We start from the raw sequence: 22,794 nt of genomic DNA, 5'->3' as shown, positions 1-22,794 counted from the left end.
GTTGGCACTAACCCCTCACCATAGGGGGAGAGATTGTAACACACACATGAATCCTTTGACCCTTAACATTCACATTTAGTGTAGATATGAAGACTGACATGTGCTTGCACAATTTAGCAGTAATTCCATGGAGGTGGATAGGAATGCAGAACTGGTAAAAATCCCCCCCCTCCAAATTATTCTTACCCCAGCTCAGGAATTAACCTTTGCTTCTTACAAACTTAGTTTATTCCATATGAGTGGGGGATGGGGGAGGAGAGCATAAAAACACCCAACATTAAAACTAATCCAGGAGGGAAATCATAACATCTCACTCTTCTGTCTCTAGAACTAGTTTTGGGGATGGTGAGGAGACTAACAAACCTTCTTTGAATGCAGTTCTAGTCTGAACCTGACTATAAATTACATTGGTGATTTTATGTTTTTATCTTGATTACTTCTAAATCAAATCTGCCCTTTTCTAAGTTTTGGCCTTGTATATTTTAACTAATGGATTAAGTTAAATCAGAAAAGGCACATTATTCCAGAATAGCTAAATTTCCAAGTGTAGACAAACCTTTATTGGGCTCAACAGAGGGCTGACAGGCTGAAACTAAATCTGAGATATAGGTGTTCAGACTACAGGGTCTAATGCAGCAGTTCTCAAACTGCAGGTTAGGATTCCAAAGTGGGTAGCAACCCCATTTTAATGGGGTTGCCAGGTTGGCGTTAGACTTACTGGGGCTTTTGGCTGAAACCAAAGTCTGAGCCCCACCGGCCAGGGCTGAAGTCCTCAAGCTTTGGTGCCCCCCAGGGCAGTGGGGCCTGAGCTTTGATTTTGGCCCCCTGCCTGGGGCAGTGGGACTTGGGCTTTGGTACCCCTTCCAGAGGCCATGTAGTAATTTTTGTTGTCAGAAGAGGGCTGTGGTGCAATGAAATTTGAGAAACTCTGGTCAATGGTTCCGTCTAACCTTAAACTCTATATTTTTCAAACTAATTCTGAGGGAGAAATTGACATATGTGCCCAGCCTTAAAATAACTTTAAGAAAGATCCCTTCTCCTTTTCCCCACCACGGCAGGAAGTGGAAGGGAGCTGTTTGGGGAGGCACAGCCTTCCCTACCTGGCCTTCCATACAGTTTTGCAACTTCATTGTGGCCCTCAGGCCAAAAAGTTTGCCCATCCCTGCCCTATACTCTTCCCCTTCTTAAATAGGTATGGCAGGGGCCTTGTTACTAACAGTAAAGTCTTCTAGTTGAACTTATCTTTCTGAGTTTAGCCATTGGATTTTTGCAGGTCAAAGGGAAGGAAAGTCTTCCTGCTCTCTCCCCCCCTCCCCCGCCTTCCAAAATATACCTAAAATGAAGGAAGGGGAAAGAGAAGGATATATAAACATCATTTCATAATACTACTACATATAGCATTTGTACCAGATTATTAGTGACCTGAAATAACAATTTTTTTGCTATAATAACTTAAATCCATATGGCATCCAAGTTGTCCAGTACTCTGCATGTGTCTCCAATCCTGCCATGTAATGTGACACGTGGATCCACCACTAACTTTAGTTGGGCTCTGGGCATGTATCACAGTGCAGCATTTAAGGCAGTGGTTCTCAAACGTCTGTACTGGTGACCCCTTTCAAATAGCAAACCTCTGAGTGTGACCCCGCCCCCCTTATAAATTGAAAACCCTTTTTAATATATTTAACACCATTGTAAATGCTGGATGTAAAGCAGGGTTTGGGGTGGAGGCTGACAGTTTGCAACCTCCCATGTAATAACCTTGTGACCCCCTGAGGGATCCCGTCCCCCAGTTTGAGAACCCCTGATTTAGGGACTATATTGATAAAGTATGTTGCTCTTACACTTGAAAGATCCTGCTTTTTCATTGCTACCTTTAAAAATCTCATTTTAAAAAAAGTTGCCCAAATCTAAGACACAGCAGAAGCCAGAAGAATATGTGACTGTTCTGTTGGCTACAAACAGCAGTCAATAATACTGAATAAAAGCTGCTGGCAGTGAAATATAGCTTTAGGATACTTAATTGTTTTTGGAGTACAGGGAATTGATAAATCATGATTATATTATCACCACTCCATTTTAATTGTGGTTCTTCTGGAGAAAAGCTTTTTATAAACTATTTTTGTAAGCATCTGAAGCTAATTGCAGCTAATGTATTATCCAGAATTTTTATTAGACTGTAACAGTACAATAATAAAAGCTATGGACCTCATCCAAACTATTTGGCTGGAGCTTTTATCTGAAAAGCACTGTTAAAATAGCCTCATCTCATAATTAGAGAGACTTATTCAAATAAATCAGGAACATCCAAAATTAGAAACTTAAAACAAAAATCCCTTACTGTTACAGTACTGACAACCCCAAATGCTCAGAAATCATGAGTTAGGTCCCCCCATATCCTGATGATAAATATATTTTGGATTTTGCACCTTTAAGATTCATGTCTTTAGGCTTTTCTCCACAACCACGAAGACTAGAAACTTGATTCCAGGAGTTGTTGCTTTACGTAAAACACCAAGGCCCTGTCTAATCACAAAAGTTGTTATACTGCCTTACCTGTGTTGGTATAGTTAATACAGTACAGCCCCACTTTAGTGTGGATGCAGTGATAGTGGTATAAAGTGCTTATACCACTATAGCCTATTGATGAGTGGAGGAAGGGGAATAATACTATACAAGTATACCTATTTCAGTTAGAGGTGGTTGTATTCTCTTTTGACAGATGTAGCTATAGGGGGAGGGATAGCTCAGTGATTTGAGCATTGGCCTGCTAAACCCAGCGTTGTGAGTTCAATCCTTGAGGGGGCTACTTTGGAATCAGGGGCAAAATCAGTACTTGGTCCTGCTAGTGAAGGGGACTGGACCCAATGACCTTTCAGGGTCCCCTCCACTTCTATGGGATAGGTATAGCTCCATATATTATAACTGTACAAAATCTGTCTGTTGATCAGGCCTAAATACCACAAGGATAGCAATACAGTTTTGAGAGTTATCAACACTGCATATATTTACTTACATGAACCATTATGCTTCAGGGCAAACACCCAGCCAAACTGATTGGGTGGGGGATTAGAAAGAAACTTTCTTTGGGAGCAGGTTATCCTATGACTGCTGACTGCCAGCTTTCTTGTATCTTTCCTCTGAAGCATCTGTTGCCAGGTTACTGTTAGAGAAGGTTACAGAACTAGATGATTCTGTTTTGATCCAGCATGGCAACTTTTCTTTCTTCTGTAAAATCATAAATATTTTAAAACAAAAGATGTATATATTAATGACAACTTGATGAGTTGATTTTTTTTTTGGCAGGTGCATGTGCTTTTTGTTTTATCTGGCGTATATTAAATCTAATACCAAATTCTTTAAGCCTTTTGGTTTGGGATTTTGCTCACTATTTACTCATTGTTTGGAACCTATTGCTACGTCATTGACAATCTATTGTCTATACTAGAAATACAGCTACATTGGTTCATCAAGTCTGTCAAATACTGATACAATTGCACAATCTAAAATTAATCCATTGAGAATTTATATTCTATTTTTTCCCAGATGAAATGAATAGTATCTATTTAAAAAAATAAATAAAACCTTGTATTTTTATAGCCCTTCCAGAACCTGATAGCATTTTACAAGTACTAACAAACTAAAGACCAAAATTTGCAGTCTTAGACTGTACTTCCACTGACTTCAGTGGGAATTTTGTTTACTCAGGTTGCAGGCTCAGACCCTAAATCTCATAGTTCACACTTCTGTGCAGTAGATGTCTGTCCCTGACATATAAATGGATAAACAAGCATAGTGACTAAGACCAAAATTTTCACTAACTATGCCTCAATCGTTGGTCCTCAGTTTGGGATACCTAAGGCCTGATTTCAGTGGGTGTCATAGGATGCTCAGCATCTGTGAAAATCAAGCTTTAGTTGTCTCAAGTTTGGCACCTAAACAGAGGCGCCCAAAATTAGTGTACACTTCTGAAAGCTTTAGCGCAAGTGACTTTCCCAGTGTTACAGGGGCAGGAGGAAGTGGTACTACCATCCCCAAGCCTTCAAAATTCTTAAAATTGGCTGAATTATAAGACTTTTAAAGTAGGCTTGTTACGTTTTTTTAAAATCTTCTGGTTTCTGAACCTTTGGGATACACTTGTGCCACATTTTTGAGGTTCTTTCTCTGCTACCAAGAGAGCAAGACATTTTATTTGCTCTCATATGAGGGCTGAGGATCTCCCGTATTTACATAACTTAAGGAGGTGGGATTATACAAAAGATACCATATATTTCAAGACTTGTGACTTAAGATTATGAGAATTGATGAAACTTGGCGAGGAACAAGAGGTCTGTCCTATTTGCTCGCTGTAGACATGAAACCACTTTTGTGGATGAAACTAGCATTCCCAGCCTTCTGATCTGCAAAGGCAATACCATTTGGCATCCAACTGATCCTCTGTCCAAACAAAACCACTCTTCTGAAATTTTCCTGTCCGTATCATCATAAAATACTGCTTATGTAGTGCTTCTAATCCATAGGTAGTGAAGCACCTTACATTTGAGATTGTAGACCAAACCATTTTGGAGATTTAGGCCCTGAGCCAGCCCGGTACTTGAGCATGTGCTTAACTTTAAGCATATGAGTAGCACCATTGACTTTAGGAGGACTTCTTATGTGCTTCAGTACGTTACTGATTCAGAGTCATGATGAGTCAAAACGTCAGTAGCAAAACTTGCAGGGAGTTTTCTGACATTCCTACCCCCCCTGCCCCCTTACATTTCCCAGAGAGAAAAAAATTCACCTTTTGGCTGAGAATGTGGTCTAAATTAGAGGTGCATAGGTTTGTTTGTTTAGTGGGAGAAGAGGTCTGAAAATTCAGGATTTTAATGGGAAATGAGTTTCGGCTTTAAATAGTCCAAGTCACTCTCTGTGCTGCCATGGTCCCACTACTAGCTTTAGTGTGCTAGCGTGTGTCTGTCTATCCGTGCTGGGAAACAATCTCTTAGCTGCTATATAGAGAGTCCCTACAAAAAGTAATGTGAAGTGTCAGACTCTTCTTGCTCTCATCCTCCAGTCTAATCGACCTATTTCTCCTATTGGCTGGGAAGAACCAGAATGACTATTTTTGCTTTCGTAATACTTTCAGAGAATCTTCGATGCCATGGTGATTTGCGAGGATGGTGGCATATGTCTAATAACATAAATAGATTCTAATCACTACACTTGTATGGGGACGAGGGTGTGTGTGAGTGCATGCATGTATGCTTGCCTGTAGGAGTAGCTGCTGAGAGGGACGTATTGCCAGGGGGATGTGTGGAAGACTTGGAATTAGTTCAAAGATAGCAGGGTCTTTGAGTTAATGTTCTGGAACTCCATGGATGTCTAAGATGTTTGGAGGGTCCATCCCCTCTCCTCCCTTTGCTCTGTGGAGAAACAAACCATGGTCCTCGAGGATCTGAAAGAATCCAAGGAAACTTTACACTAAAACTGACTTGTAACACTTCTATTTCTCAAACCTGAGTCCTTCAGAGAGCAGCATATGACACAGTCCAATAGACATACTAGACCACTATAGCTTTTTTTTTTTGGGAACTTGGGGCAGGGTGTGATGGGTAAGAACTTAAACAAGAAAAGGAGAAGTGGTCTTAAGAGCAGGAAACTGAACATTCATAATGAAAAAGCAGGTATTAAGGAGTCCAAGAATATTTCTTTTAATTTTTTTGGTATATCTACTTTAATTTCTTTTCAGTGAACTATTTTTATAATAGTTGTGGGTTGCATTTTTCTATCTGCACTTTCAACAATGTTTCCTACATCTTCCTGTGAAGCTTAACTTGATACTTTCCTCCCTCTTTACTTAAAAGGACACTATCACATTTGAAATCAAGTAATTTGTTTTAAAAAATGACTGGAAATAGTCCCAGCCACTATATTTGCCTCTGAAACTTCCTGAGAATCTTTGTTTAGTGGTTCTACAGTAAGTGAGTTTTTTATTTTTATTTTTTTTACACTCTTTAATCTTTCAATTATGATAATTTTAACAGTAGTAGAAGAAAAAAGTGCCCTGGCATCCACTTTAAAGTATTCCTCCCCATTTCAAATGAATGCTATCAGCAGCCATAAAATTCTGACTCAGCTTTTTTTTTTTTTAAACTGAGATGACTTAAACTTGTCTGTAAATAAACTTAAGTTTAAAAAACATGTGAACTATGTGTAATTCCCATACATATGTAATTCCCATACATATGCCTATCTTTCCTCTTACATTTTTAAAATAAGTTTTTATGGGTCTATGAACATTCAGAAATCCACAACTATTCTGCGAGAGGACAAGTTGCTTTTCTTAACTTTTTTTTTGAGGGTCACTTGTCATTTATTAAAATGAATTTAGCCTAACAACTCTGCTACAAATCATTGTAACATATGAAGGCACACATAGAGCAACAGAATTTGTGGGCTTTACTACTATTGTACTCAAAGTCGTATTTGGTAGTGGGATATCTGTTTATGCAAATATAAAGGGACTAATTCTGTTCTCACATTCCGTACAATCCCACTGACTTCACTGGGATTGCACAGTGTACAAATGAGGGCAGAATTCTACTCAAAACTTTTACTGTTAACATGTATGGGCATATAAACGATCAGATAGATTCTTTGGGTAATTCTGTGTGAAATACAAAGTTCTTTTGTAGTTCATATGGCTTAAACACTCCACGCACTATTTGCCCACGTCTAGTAAATTAGACCAGTCAATTTATCTTATATTTTAATATTACAGTATAATGGGTCTCAGTCATTGTTTTTAGATGTTTCATCTGTCTTCTGGTTCTGCTACAAAGCAAAGTGTCTCTAGCAGTAGTTCTCATCATGTTGTGTGTGTTGCGGGCCACATCCAATACTACCTGCATGGCCCTGAGGATGTACATGGGCTGCAAGTGTGTGCTGATTGGGTCACAAGTGGCCCACGGGCCACAGGTTGAGAACCACTGGTCTATAGGTATGTCCATGTCTCATACAGTCACTTTACCATAATTCATAAAAAGATCAATTAATGGAATTCTGGTATAGCTGCCTTTTGATTTACTCTTCTCTGCTACTCTTTCTCTGGTACCAGTAGCAGATATCTGCTATTAATTTTGTAAAATCTCTTTACCTCATGATCACTGAGTGACAATAAGGTGATGTTTCTTTAATCAATCTAGCCTTTTCTGGCCATTAACTACCTTTTCAAACTGTGTGTGTGTGTATATACACACACACAGTTTGTATATACACACAGTTTGAGATACATATATATGTTGTTTTACTGTGGTAAATCTTCTATATAACTGTACTAACATATTCAATGCTGCAGTGATGTTCTTCCATCAGCTAGGCTCTGTTAAAAACAGATTTGTCAGTATATGAACTCACTCCTATGTTTGATGTGAGGTATCTAGGGTGTCTTTTGCCGAAATTTATACCCAGGTGAGGACTGAGGAGGCTGATCCTATGGAGGGAACGTCGGTGTGTATTTATTTTAACTGGCTTGTTATACTATACTGCCATATTAGCTTCTGTTCTGAGCAAACTTTGAGCCTCCCTTTCTATTCCATGCTGTCCATTTATGCCTCCCCCACCCCCGCCCCAACACATTGCAAACTCATCTATCTACATTTCTAATGACTGAATCACCCATTACTAATATCAGTCTTCCTAATAACTGGAGTTCCCTTCCCCCAGAGAGGTATCCTCAGTGTGAAGGAGGTTTCCCAACTATGGAATCATTTCCCTCTGCTCCAGTTGGATGTTCTCCTGCCAAAAAAGAATTCGAAGAGCAACTAGGAAAAGACCCGCAAACTAACAGCAATTTTTTTTTAAGTACATCAGAAGTAGGAAGCATGCCAAACAATCTCTGCACCATGGTGCTAAAGGAGCATTCAAAGAAGACAAAGCTTTTGTGGAGGAACTCAGGGCATGTCTTCACTGGCAACATTAAAGCAATGCTGCGGCATCGCTTTAATGTGGCTTGTGTAGTCATGGCATAGTGCTGGGAATAGCTCCCAGTGCTCGGGGTGTGTGTGTTTTTTTCACACCTCAGAGAGAAAGTTGCAGAGCTGTAAAGTGCCAGCATAGACAAGCCCTAAATGTGTTCATTGTATATGTCTTGATTGCAGGTCATGTGAGGGAGATTTCCAGACCTGAACCAGATATATAATCTTTTTTAGGTGACAAATCTGAGGAACTCTCTCAGATTGAGGTGCCAATAGAGGTTTTTGGAACAAATGGATAAATTAAATAGTATTAAGTCACCAGGACCAGATGGGATTCACCCAAGAGTCCTGAAGGAACTCTGATATGAAACTTCATATCTAACAGCTGGGATATGTAACCTATCACTTAGATCAGCCTCTAAACCAGGTGACTGACAAGAAGCTATTGTAACACATTATTTTAAAGCTCCAGAGGCAATCCTGGCTATTACAGGCCAGTAAGCCGAACTTCAGTAATAGTTGGTTGAAACTATAGTGAAGAACAGAGTTATCAAACATATAGGTGAATGTGAGTTGTTAGGATAGAGTCAACATGGCTTTTCTAAAAGGAAATCATACCTATTATGATATACCCATATACTATTAGAATTCTTTGGGAGTGGTGCAGTCAAAAAATGTGTGGACAAGGGAGATTCAGTCGACATAGTGTACTTGGACTTTCAGAAAGTCTTTGAGGGACCTTGTCAAAGGCTATTAACCAAATTAAACAGTTATGGGATAAGAGGGAATATTCAGTCATGGATCAGTAGCTGTTTTAAAAAATAGGAAATAAAGAATAGGAATAAATGGTCAGTTGTCACAGTGGAGAGAAGTAAATAGGTGGGGCTCTGTACTGGGACCATTGCTATTCAACGTACACGTCTACCTTGATATAACGCTGTCCTTGGGAGCCAAAAAATCTTACCACGTTATAGGTGAAACCGTGTTATAGCGAACTTGCTTTGATCCACTGGAGTGCGCAGCCCCTCCCCCCAGCACTGCTTTACGCGTTATATCCGAATTCAGGTTATATCGGGTTGCATTATATCGAGGTGGAGGTGTATTCATAAATTATCTGAAAAAAGGGGTAAACAGTGACGTGGCAAAGTTTGTAGATGATACAATATTGATTAAGATAGTGAAGTCCAAAGCAGACTGCAGAGAATTGCAAAAGGATGTCACAAAACTGAGTGACTGGGCAACAAAATGGCAGATGCGGCAAAGAGTTCTGTGGCACATTAAAGGCTAACAAACATATTGGAGCATGAACTTTCGTTAGTAAATACCCACTTTGTACCCATGAAAGCTCATGCTCCAATACATTTGTTAGCCTATAAGGTGCCACAGAACTCTTAGTCTGGATCTGTAAAAGTGGCAATCACGGCTACTACCCCTTTGATAAAATGGCAGATGAAATTCAGTGTTAATAAGTGCAAAGTAATGCACATTTGGAAAAAGTAATCCTAACTATAGATACAAAATGATAGGGTCTAAATTAGCTGTTACTGCGCCGAGATCTTGGAGTGACTGTTAACAGTTCTCTGAAAATATCTGGTGAGTATCCAGCGGCAGTCAAAAAAGCCAATGGAGTGTTAGGAACTATTGGGTAAGGGACAGATAATACTGAAAATATCATAATGCTACTATATAAATCCATGGTACACTCACACCTTGAATACTGTGTGCTGTTCTGTGTGCCCCATCTCAAAAAAGATGTATTAGAATTGGAAAAAGTACAGAGAAGGGCACCAAAAAAGGATTGGGATATAGAATAGCTTCCATATGAGGCAAGATTAAAAAGACTGGTACTGTTCATCTTGGAAAAGAGACTAAGGGAGGATATGATAGAAGTCTATAAAATCAGGACTGGTGTGAAGGGGTGAATGACACTTCCTTATTCACTTTCTCTACATTACACAAGAATTAGGGGTCACTGGCTGAAATTAATAGGCAGCGGGTTTAAAACAAAAGGAAATACTATTTTGCACAACACAGTCAACCTCTGGATTCCTTGCCCAGAGTTGTTGTGAAGGCCAAAAGTATAATTGGGTTAAAAAAGAATTAGATAAATTCATGGAGGTTAGGTCCTTCAATGGCTATCAGCCAAGATGGTCAGGGACACAACCTCATGATCTGGGTGTCCCATAGCCTCTCATTGCTGGAAGCTAGACCTGGGCGACGGGATGGATCACTCACTAATTGCTCTGTTCTGTTTGTTCCCTCTGAAGCAGCTGTCATGAGACACTATCAGAAGCCTGGATACTGGGCTATGGTCTGACCCAGCATAGCCATTCTTATGTAAAGAGTACAGCTCTCCTGTGACATGCATTCTTAGACTGGTAACAATGAATGCTTAGGACAATCGTTGCAGAACCCAATAAATCATTCTCTTCTTTTTCAACATGTCTGCAGGGGAGATAAAGCAAACTCTAAGGCTGGGAATTTTTTCTTATTGAAAGACTCACAGCCTTACTCATAATCTTCCATGGAAGTCACAGAGTCCGTGACTTTGCAGGACCTCCGTGACTTCCACAGCTGCACTGGCTGCTGCTCCGGCAGCCCCAGTCAACTGGTCCTGGGTGCTGCTCCGGAGCAACAGTCTGGGAGCAGCAGCAGCACCACAGGCTACCCCTCATCACTTGAACACTGCCCCCCACCCCTCCTTCCAGCAGGTAAGATTTAGTTAGGGATATTTTTAGTAAAAGTCATGGGCAGGTCACTGGCCGTGATTTTTTGGTTATTGCCTGTGACCTGTCCGTGACTTTTTTACTAAAAGCACCCATGACTAAATCGTAGCCTTAATTATGAGGACTAGCTGCACAGCTTTCCCCACTCTATAGCTCAGTACTTCCTTGCACTCCTGCAACAATGCTTGCTGGACCATCTTGGTGATTAACATCACAATGAATTTTGCTAGTCTACCCTTTGCTTTTTTGAATAAGGCCAGTGCACATGCCACTTACCATCTCTGAGGCTTCCCTAGGACTGCAAAGAATCTTGGGGAAGCTTTTTTAAAACAAACAAACAAAAAAACAAGCCACTCTTCCCTAGAATATGAACAATAACTTCTTGTCACTTTTTAATAAATTACTTACAGCACTTGCGCTGGCCTGACCCTCTAGGACAGAGCTCTTATCAGTGGTTGAGTGGCTGGCAAACCTGAGGGGGAGAAAACAAGAAATTCATGATGAAATGTCCGCAGTCCTCATTAGTTTCCCACCCCCCCCCAACTTGAAAAATCTGGAGCAACAGAGGCAGTATCTGAGGACTGAGAAGGAATCTGATAAGTTTTCTAGGGAGACTGGTGAGGACAGCATTGCCATGGCCCAAGACAGTACAGAAAAAGAAAAGGGAATACAGAGGCAACTCTTGGAGGCAGTACAAAGCCAAAATGACCCTTTGCAGCAAATGTTACTGTTAAGGCAGCAGGCAATGCACTACTGCAAAACAGCACCCACCCATGTTATGCAGCCTCTGGATAATGTGGAGTACTGGGAGCAACAACTTCTGCTCCCCACTGTACCCTCAGAACATTGCTCCTAGAGGCCATTCCTCCCTAGCCCCCAGCTTAGGGCACCAAGAAGTGTGCACCTGGATCCCCAGCTTTCTTGAGCCCTCTATTGCCCTTGATAACTTTGAGTTACAGCAGTCCATCGTGGAAGTCTGACAAACCAGAAAAGGCAGTGCTAAGACCTGCTTGACTGTGATGAGGAGCTCCCCCCACAACTTGTTGTGTTGGGCTCTGCCCTGCGCTATTGGATTTTGCTGTTTCATTTTACAGCTAGTTTAATGAAAAGTTTCTTTGTAGTTGTTTCTTTCATAATTAAAAGCTTTTTTTCCATTTTTGTTTAATAATTAAACCTCTTAATTTCATTCATAGAGTTGACAGTTAATTTTACACAGAAAATCACTGGTTGTACTAATTCTTAAGGGCTTATAAACAAATGCTGTCAAAAACAAGATGCCGTAGGGATTGCCACAATGTTGCACTTCTGCCCATAAACAACACAGAACTGCACAACAATCCCAGGAGTGGGAGCGGGGATGGAAATTAAGAGCTGGAAATGCAGCTGCAGTTTCAGGCCTGAGCCTCAAAATAAGAGCAATAGGTACCCCTGACAATATTGCCCTGGCTGTACGTGTTTTGTATTGGTTGCCTTGCTGGCTGTTCAAACCACTGAGCAAGTCTCTGCACCTCAGCCTCCCCTGCACCTGTAATGCTTTCTCCCTCACTCTCCAATATTGTACAAAGTACCATAGGCTGCTACAGTCTTTGGGACTTTTGTTTTCTGCTGCTTTCAAGCTATTCCACAAATAGCGCCATCTCCCTTTCAGAAAGCTAAATGCACACTCTGTCATTCTGCAACTAATGAGGTGCTAGTTAAACTGTTCCTCCCTTCTTTCCCAATGGCTCGGGTTAATGAAGACATTCACAGGTCATCAGAGGGTAAGCTGAATCTCCCAGGATAATTGTAGCAATGTCCATACTATTGTCCATAGTTTTCCTGGGGGCAAACAGTCCTTCCTCCGTTAATTTAAAAAAGAGCTGAGTTCCAAAATCCTAGCACTGTGGACCCTTTCAGACCACCTAGCATTTAAGTGTAAATCTGCTCTGGTGGTTGGCAATCCCCTGGTACACTATGGAGAAATACCCTTTCCTGTTTATGAATTCTGAGCTCTGATTTGGGGATATAAGGCACCTGGGTCCCATCAATTGCTCCAGTATAGTTTGGGAATTCCATGTGTGCAAAGCCATCTATAATCTCCTAAGCATTGCCAGGCTTTATAACCCAGTGCAACAGTACCTTTGCCATGGCCTTATACATCCGTGTGAGAATGGCCCCAGCGGTTGCTTTCTCCTTGCTGAGTTGGTTTGCAGCAGACTGGTAGTATTTGGAGTGACTTCCAGATGGTTATGGGGCACTTGCATGTTGGTACACTGCTGCTCTAGGTCCAGTTTCAGCACATATCTCCGGAAAGGTTTCTTTCTCCACTCTTGAAATTCATTGGTCACTGCTGATCATCCCTGGTCTGCAGAGCAATCCTCTCCCACCAATTCACATTGCCTGTCTGAGTCCAGAAACAATAGCTTTGAAGCTGCACCAGGAACCAATACTCTTACAATCTGTAGCTTGATGTCTTCCTTGTCCAAGACAGTGTTCACCAGAGCTCAAGCTTTTTATATTGCACTGAATGGCCTGTTTCAGTTTTACCATTGGAAAAATTGTGGAACTTTGTGCAGAACTATGCAAGGCATAGTATCTCTTTCAATTTGTGCAGACACTTTATCACAGCTTTCGCTGCATATGTTACAGGCAACTATTTAGTCCAGTGTTTCTGTAGTAATACAGCTTCCAGCCTTCATGCTGAAACATCTCTGAGGACCATGATCCTTTTCAGAGGGCTAAAGAATTGCAGAACTGATACTAATGATAATTAAATCTTTGGACACTTTTTTGTTCTCTGGCATTCATGCCTATTCAGCATCTTTGTGAAGGAGTTTTCTTAAGTGAGTTATTTGGGGATGAACTTACTGACCTAGTTCAATATGTGAATTTCTTTTTTGTTATTTGGATGTCCTGATGTTCCAAGTTCCTTGAAACTTGGAATTATGAGACACTATTCCCTTAGGATCAAGTTCTGTCCTAAGTTAATGTAGGTAATTTCAGTTGTTTGAAACTGACATTTGACTCTGTTCAGTTGAAGGTTGTTTCTTACAACGTTCAGAACTTTTTACAATGATTCCTGATGTCCAGTAATGGTGCTACTTCAAACTGCCATCAGTGTACACTTTTATGGTCTCCTGAAAGACCTGGCATTTATGATGAAATACTTTTGTTACTGAACACATTTCTGACTGCTCTATCAAGAAGCAGTATCTGTCAAATGGTATACTGAAAGTGCAAATCTTGGTGCTCCCTTTGCCTAGAGGAATCTGACAAAACACTGCAAAAGCATCTGATTTGAAGAATTGGCTTCTGCCATTTCACCAACCATTTCATTTCAAGGCAAGAGGGAATATTCCTTTATTGTTCAGAGCCCCTCTTTTCTGTCTTCAAATACTAATGAGTTGAGCCAGTCTATTAACTCTTCTTCTGATTTGTGGATGCCATCTGTTATTTTTGGCAGCTCTTTCTCTAGTTTAGGGGAGAGTAATATGTGTAACTAACTGTCTCTCTTAAGGCCTGTGAGACACTACAGATGGCAAATATAACAGGCTGAGAGAATCCTCCATTCTGTGGACACATGATTATAGGATGCATTTAGCCTATTAATATCTGGTTCAAGCTTGTTTTCATATTTATTCCGACTCTGACATGTACCTTCTTGATGAGGCCAAGCACCTCACTCATGGAAGCCAAAGACTGACTGCTTTTTGTTTTTTGGGGGTGGGATAGCTCAGTGTTCTAGCATTGGCTTGCTAAACCCAAGGTTGTAAGCTCAATCCTTGAGGGGGCCATTTAGGGAACTGGGGTAAAAATCTGTCTGGAGATTGGTCCTGCTTTGAGCAGGGGGTTCGGCTAGACGATCTCCTGAGGTCCCTTCCAACCCTGGTATTCTAACACACACGTTTTTGTTTTGTTTTAGTATATCTGTGACATTTCACACTTGCTTAGGAACAGAATATGCTCTTTACGACAGGATTTCAGTTTCACCTTTTGACTTCTTAATCTTTAAGAAACTGAAAGAGTGGTTCAGAGAAAGTAGAGATTCACATGTGTTGCTGTGTCTGGTTTGTTAGCCATTTGTACAAATTTGCATTAGTTGGTCTTTGAGTCTGTAGGCATTTTCTTCCTTTGTGTTCATGAACAGCGCCTCTCCTTCTCTTTTCCTTTGCTTTCAACTCAGATGCTTTCCTGAGTCTTGTCTGCAACCACCTTTGCAAACTGCTTGGGCTTTATTACAGTTTATACACCATCCTTCCACAATGCTGGACTCTTCTTATACTTCTGCCAGTTGCTACATCACTGAAATATTTTTGATGTGTGGCTTTTCCCCTTTGCCCTTTTGCTCTTTGAACTTCTTTCTTCCTTAGACTCATAAACTCATAAACTTTATGGCCAGAAGGGACCATCATGATCATCTAATGCAACTTCCTGCACATCTCAGGACACAGAATCTTACCCACCAGTTCCTTTAATAGGCCCATAATTTCTGGCTGAAGTTCTCAAAACTTGATTTTAAAGACTGCAAGTTACACAGAATCCATCATTTACTTTAGTTCAAACCAGGAAGTGACCCCTGCCCTACACTGCAGAAGAATGTGACCACCCCCAACAGGTCTCTGCCAGTCTGATCTGAGGGAAAATTCCTTCCTGACCCCAAACATGGTGATCAGTTAGACACATTAGCCAGACACCTAGTAGTAATTCAGAGCCCTCCTCATTTTTGGCCATTAGAGATATTAGCTAATAGCAGTTGTGGATGAGCCATATGCTGTTATAGGCAGCCTCATCATACCGTCCCCTCCATAAACTTAACATGCTCTGTCTCAAAACAAGTTACATTTTTTGCCCCCACTATTCTGCTTGGAAGGCTGTTTAACTCTGGGTTTTAGTCCTGTTGCCTGTCCCTCTAGAGCCTTTTTATTCTGCATTTCTGCTTTTATTCTGCCACTTGGCATATATGAAAATTGCCTTTTCAAGTGTTGGATCCATGCCTCTGAGTAGCCTTTTAATGTGTCTTTTTTGAACTGTTACATTCCAAGATTGCTTGGCTTTTAATAAAAGGGTCGCTTAATGTTCTATATTCATAACGCTGGCTTTTTAATGTTAAAACTTAAACTCCTGTCTCTTCTCCTCTCCTCTCCTTTTTTTTGGTTTTTATCCAGGAAAGTGTCATAGGTGACATATTTTCCATAAGGTCCCAATGATCCTCCATACTTCCTTATTTTTTTTTTTCTTCACATCCTCCATATGGAATACATTGTATATATCCAGGACTAGAACACCAATCACTATCAAATATAGCCATTCTTGTGCTCCTCTTTTATTATACTAGTCCCTATGGCTTCCATACACACTTCAAATTGCTATATACATTTTTTATATCAGAATTTCCCATAACTAATGGGGCTGGTGAGGGAATTGCGTGTTGCAGCTGCATGCTGCTACCTCTCAGCAGCCAATTCTTAAGTTTCCCCTTGTTTTAGTCAGTTGTCACCTTCATCAAACTTTTGCAGTCTGGTTGCTCTCTTCCTGGATCAGCTAGGAATCTGTACCTTCCACTTCTAGCATGTGTATTACTTAAGTGATGACTGAGGCAGGTTTTAGGATACTTTTTGTTGTTACTTAATAACTTAACTTAAAACAATACAATGCTGCTGCTGTAATCATACCTGGCTGAATTCTGTGTGACAGGACCATAAAACAGAGGATAAACGTAAGTGGGTTGTCAACGATGTGGTTGAGGATATGATGCGAAGGCATGAGGAATATGTGGCGTACCAGAAGGTAAAGCAGGAGTGGAGCATGCTGCAGGCATAGAGATCACTGGAAAGATTTCTGGAGGAAGAATGGAGGCATAGAGAACCCAGCCGTGCTAGCACTAATGGCCACAGACTCCTCACATTACCGTATCTTGAAGCCAGTGCAGGATTTAGAAAGCTGGTTCTGGCTTTGCAATGGACTGTTCCATGAACTGGAAGCACAGGTGTTCTCTGTGTAGTCGTATGCAAAGCAAGCAAGATGGTTTTTGGAATGGGGAAAGCGAACGGGAGGAGGAACTTGGTCAGAGAATAACACATCCTTTAATACTAGCTTTTGAACCTTTGTATTCAGTGGTGGTTAATGTTTTGTATACAAACGCCATGCACTTGCATTGCACAATATGTGGAACATTTATTGCATGTCATAAAATAACATGTAATAGTTATTTTATAGAGGGGTAGCTGGCTTTTTCCTTGAGTTGGTTTGTTTAAGTTGGTTATTTTTGGAAAATGTGGCTTTTTGTGGGTGCTTTCAAAGGAAGGAAGATCCAGGAAGTTTTGTACTAAGCTTTTAATAAAGTTGCAAAATGTCACAATCACATAGGCACTTAATTTCACACCAAGCCTATATAACCTAAAATCACACTAAAGGTTAAATCACCTCTACACTATATCAAACAGACAGTTTACATCTCTGTAATAGAAGCAGATAATGAAGTGGTGAAAACAGGCAGCTTCCTTCCCTAATTGCAACCAATTCCAGGGTTCATTGGTCTATCTTATGGTTGCCTGTATTAGGCCTGCAAACCAGAAGTGTCCAGAGCCCATGCAAAAACACTTGCCTTTAACCTTACAGATGTTGTGCTGGGCGCACCAGACCACAGACATATGGACAGCATTGGCTGCACTGGCATACAAATGGTTTTGTAGGCAGCACCCTCTTGCCATCAGCCTGTCAAATGCACACTCTCCCCTATCCTGCAGCTGCTAAGCTTGTAATTGAATCTTCTTTTGCCAGGGTCCCTAATGTCAGGGTATGATTTCATGAGCCATGGCCAGAGTGGGTACGCATGGTCCTCCAAAACGACAGTGGGCACAAAGATCCCATTGATTATAGTGTAATTAAGAGGGTTCAGAGTGGTAGCTATGTTAGTCTGTATCAGCAAAAACAATGGGAAATCCTTGTGGCACTTTGGAGACTAACAAATTTATTTGGGCGTAAGCTTTTGTGGTCTGTATCTTCCACTCCATGCATCTGATGAAGTGGGTTTTAGCCCACGAAAGCTTATGCCCAAATAAATTAGTTAGTCTCTAAAGTGCCACAAGGACTCCTCATTGTTTTTAGTGTAATTAAGAGGGAACAAGGTCCCTGCTTCTCTCAGCAGTTCAATGCCAGATCTCTTTAGCACACTGTATTCATGCAACTTTCCCATACTTCACACATTAATGTTTCTGAACTTGCCTCTCCAGGCCCTACAGAATGATGGAATAGTACCCTTTGCAACTGACACATTTGCTTGTTCCTGCTGACTGTCAAACTTTTGGAACTCCATTCTCTGAAAGCCAGCTATTTTAGGAACATTTCTCATGCTCACCACCAGAGGATAAACCAGTGGTGATCCCCTCACAAACCTCCGTTACCACAACACCAACAGTTTACTTGCCAACACCAGAGTGGTTTGCAGCACCTGTAATAGTCTGGTGTTGCCAGCTTCCAGAGAGCAATAGCAACCTGCTTTTATACCTGTATGGCCTCTCTCAATTAAGTGTTCTGATAACAGAGGGTTTGGGCAAGCTTTTCACACAGCCTCATAAAGGTCTGTTTTCTTATGTGGAAATTCTGGAGCTACTGCTGGTCATTCCATGTCTGCATGACGATGTGATCCTGCCACACTATGCTTTGTGGTATGTATCCCATTGGTATATAAATACCCATTCTTTTTGTGGGTTTCTTTTACGACTGTAATATTGATTAAATGTAGGTTATAATTGCTTGTTTAGGGCTTAATGAGCTGTAACTAAGCTGAAATTTTCCATGTTGAGCATCTGCCTCAGGCTGGGCTCTTTTGGAGAACTGCAGCAAAAATGGTTAATTTGTTTTTGGGAACCAGGTTAGGGGAAAATATATTTATGTCCATGTTTTTTATATATAGCTGCTTCCCACAGCTCCCATTGGCTAGGAACGGCAAACCACAGCTGCTGAGAGCTGCGGGTGGCCATGCCTGTGGATGGTCGATATAAACAAACTGTCTTGCGGCCCGCCAGTGGATTACCCTGACGGACTGTGTGCAGGTCATGGACCGCAGGTTGCCCACCACTGAAGTGGAGGTTGGTGGTTGGGAAGGACTGAGTTAGGCCTGTGTGTGGGGGGGGGGGGAAATAGTATCTGATCATGTAATTGAAGATTGCATCATAATGCATGCGCACAAGAAGGCTAAATCAGGGTTGTACAGGCAACCTAAATACCTGCCATTTTCTAGCTTTTGAGTGCTTGACTTTATAACTAGAGCTGTGCAAATTTTTTTGGTTTAATAGTTTTTGTGTGTGTTCGACACAAAACTATTTGCAAATGTGATACCAATTCAGCCAAACATTTTTTGTTTTTTTTTGGGGAGGGCGGGGGCACTTGGATGCTGTTCACAAAATGGCATCCACTACCTTATAAGTTTTAGCACAATGTTAACGCACTCATCAGGGATGTGGAAAGCCTGGGTTCAGTTCCCTCCTCTGCCTGATGTGGAGCTGGGATTTGAGCTTATGTCTCCCACATTGCAGGAGAGTGTCCTAGCCACCAGGCTATGGACTATTCTGAGGTCAGTCTTTCTCAGTCTCTCCCATTGAAGCTGCTCCAGTTTGTATAAAACACTTGAATAGTCATGGTGTGTGCGTGTGTGTGTGTGTGTGTGTGAGATTTAGGGTTACCATATTTGAACTGTCAAAAAAGAGGACATTTCAGGGGTGTGTGTGTATGGTAGCCCCGCCCCTATCCACTCACTCCCACTTCCTGCCCCCTGACTGCCCCCCACAAAACCCCCAACTCATCCAACCCCCCCACTCCTTATCTCCTGATCGCCCCCTCTCGGACCCCTGCCCCTAACCACCCCCTGGGACCTCACCCCTTATCTAAGCCTCCCTTCTCCTTGTCCCTGACTGCCACCTCCTGAGACCTCCCCCTCACCCTAACTGCCCCCCCCGGACCCCATCCCCTACCTGTCCCCTGACTCCCCTGACTCCTATACATACCCCTGTCCTCTGATAGGCCCCCCCGAACCCCCGTCCCATCCAATCCCCCGACTCCTATACATACCCCTGTCCTCTGATAGGCCCCCCCGAACCCCCGTCCCATCCAATCCCCCTGCTCCCTGTCCCCTGACAGCCCCCCAAGACCCCCTCCCCCTTCTCCAACCCCCAGCCCCCTTACAGTTCTAGGGGTGCTGAGGCTGTGGGGGAGGGAGGAGCAGAGGAGGGCTCTGGCTGCTGGAGGCCCTGATGCAAGTAACTCAATCCAGCCGTTCTGTCAACCGCGCCTCGCTGTGCATTGGGAGGGAAATCCCGGACCTTTTCAGATTTTTACAAAGTTCTCCTGGACGTCTATTTAAAACCCCAAAATCAGGACATGTCCGGGATAATCTGGACCTATGGTAACCGTAGTCTGATTGACTGACTCTATAGTCTTGTGGTTAGGGCACCCACCTAGTAACAGGGAGATCTAAGGTCACATCTCTGCTTGGCTAACTCTTAAATAGGAGAGACTCAGAGAGCTACACACCATTGTATCCTATAGGCCTGTGGTTAGGGTGCTGTCCTGCAATGTTGGTAGACCCAAGTCAAATTCCTACTCCACCTCAGGCATGGGGGAATGGAACCTAGGCCTCCCTGGTGAATACCTTAACCACTAAGCTAAAAGTTATAAGGAGGGCAGTGCCTCCACCACCTCGCTCTCAGTGTTGAGGAGTGTTGTTGTCTTTTTCACCTCCTATTTTTTAATGGACAGTATTTTATAACCCTCTCTACGTGATGCTTGTTTTTAATTACAAGTGCTTCCTGCCTCTCTCTTTGTAAGATCTTGATTTCTTTGTCTCGTCTCCTCTCATTTAATAGCCGGGTTTTTTATCTGAACTACAGGTTTTTACCTTTAAAGTCAAATATGCAAATGACTTACTGTAAAATATTATTTTTATTAGCAAGCTGAAAAAGCTAAGTGAAGACAGCTTAACTAAGCAGCCTGAAGAAGTCTTCGATGTTTTAGAGAAGCTTGGTGAAGGGTGAGTAAAACTGTGTGTGAGGTGGGGGGGAGGGATACATGGGGAAAATATTTAAAATTAATGATATTAAAAGTGATATAGTGTCAGTGAGCATGAACTAAATTGGACCTTTTTTTAGTACTTAAACAGCAAATGCCTGTGTGGGTTTTTTTGAAAACCTACCCATGCATTTTTGTCATGCCTTTCTAGAGGCTAGAGTTTCAGACTGCAAACCTTCATGCCTTTCATTTACTGAGGCAGAAAAATAAGTTTATTTTTGTGGTTGTAGTGAAGTCAGGAACATTTTCTTTGCCACAAGCCACACTTCATTGTAAATTGGAAAGTAGATGAGAATGGTGATATAAAGATATATTCCGAGTAGGGTACGTGTTTCCTTCCCTGTTATCATTTTATTGCTCATACAGACTGGTGGAACAAAGAATGTGATTATTACACAGCAAAGTATCTTATTATTGAAGGATTGGTATATACCAGGGGTAGGCAACCTATGGCACGTGTGCCAAAGGCGGCACGCGAGCTGATTTTCAGTGGCACTCACACTGCCTGGGTCCTGGCCACCAGTCCGGGGGGCTCTGCATTTTAATTTAATTTTTAAATGAAGCTTCTTAAACATTTTAAAAACCTTATTTACTTTACATACAACAATAGTTTAGTTATATATTATAGACTTATAGAAAGAGACCTTCTAAAAATGTTAAAATGTATTACTGGCACACCAAACCTTAAATTAGAGTGAATAAATGAAGACTTGGCACACCACTTCTGAAAGGTTGCTGACTCCTGGTATATACTGTAAGGTTATTTTGCAGTTTGGCTAGCTGCAAAGATAGTAGATTATTATTTTTAGAGAAGGAAAGAGGTTGAAATAGAGAAGGTCTCTGTGGTATAAGAGCTCCATTTTTACTATGATCTGCCCAGGGAAATTGGTAGCTCTGCAGGTGCTTTATGCTGTTGGGAAGGCTACAAGCCTACTCGCCACCACCAGAATATAGGAGCTCTGCAGTATTTGTAAGTTGAACAGGGGCTGCTTCCTTGGCAGCTGACGAAACCTGTGGTAAGCCTAAATTCTGTAGAATTCTATTTAATCTTCTGGCATTATGAATATAGAGAAGTCACATTAGTAGGCCCAAGTAGTAAACTATAAGGCTGATGATGGAACTGAATCTTGTCAATTTCTATTCCCCTGCTGGCCCGCAATTATGGAGCATGTAAGAGGAACAGAGCCTTGCAAACAAGCGCAGTATGCTCAATTGCTCATGTGTTTGGGTAGCTCACTCTAGGGGCTAGAGTTTCAGACTGCAAACCTTCATTTTGGACGCCTGATAACTGACTTGTTATAATTGGGAGAATATTGTAAAATGGAAAAATGTAACTGTAATCTTATTCCAAATTTCTGGATATACATACAACATTTTATTTAAAAGGATTATATTCATGAAGAATCTAAGGAGCTATTTACAAAACTAAGATTTTTCAATTTCTAAAGTTTTAGAGGGGAGTTGATAGAGGCATTCAAATTATGAAGGGAATTGCAAAAAAATGATCAGTCTCTCCAATTTCTTGATCCCATGTTAAGTAAACACAAAAGCACTTTTTTCTTTGTAGTTATATTTTAGAAAGCATATACCAAATCTTTGTAAATTTACAGCCACAGGAAATCTGAGTCAAATGCTGTAGCTAGATTTTTAAGAAGAATGGGAAAAATTATGATTTTGTATGCAAATGATGATGAGGATAAATCTCATAGTCAGGATGTAAGCTGACTGCCTGAAGGGGTCAGGAGGGATCTTATTCTTTCTCTCCTTGTTCTTTTTTTAATTTACAGCATTTCCTAACTGGCTAAGTGTGTTATGATGGTGATTTATCTTTCATTTAACATTATATTAGTTCATAAGCAACTGCTGGAAATAAGGTACCAGATATCATCGATCAATATTCTGACATAATATGCCAAATTCTATGAACTGGCAAAAGTAAACATTATCTGAGGACTTCCTTTTCAGAGGCACAGTCATGATGAAATTGAAATCCCTTGCAATTTTACAAGCATCTGATGTAGATAATATTAAAAAAAAGAAGTATTCTAAATGAATACAGTGGTTGG

General features: G+C 41.2%; 2 protein-coding genes across 3 annotated transcripts in view; one reads left to right on the top strand and one right to left on the bottom strand.

The window, feature by feature from the left end:
- The window catches only part of ERICH5 (glutamate rich 5), an 801,722-nt gene that overhangs the window by 172,369 nt on the left and 606,559 nt on the right, over positions 1–22,794 (bottom strand). The gene's annotated exons all lie outside the window — the stretch shown is intronic.
- The window catches only part of STK3 (serine/threonine kinase 3), a 285,970-nt gene that overhangs the window by 525 nt on the left and 262,651 nt on the right, over positions 1–22,794 (top strand). For both annotated transcript variants that reach the window (XM_050941016.1, XM_050941015.1), the window contains exon 2: positions 20,610–20,690. In XM_050941016.1, the coding sequence (XP_050796973.1) occupies positions 20,610–20,690 (81 nt within the window). The remainder of the gene's footprint in view (positions 1–20,609; positions 20,691–22,794) is intronic.

The sequence above is a fragment of the Gopherus flavomarginatus genome, chromosome 2 (assembly GCF_025201925.1).
Source record: "Gopherus flavomarginatus isolate rGopFla2 chromosome 2, rGopFla2.mat.asm, whole genome shotgun sequence".
Classification (NCBI taxonomy): Eukaryota; Metazoa; Chordata; order Testudines; family Testudinidae; genus Gopherus; species Gopherus flavomarginatus.
The sequence above is the reverse complement of the archived record's forward strand: the minus strand, read 5'-3'. Positions and strand labels throughout refer to the sequence as shown.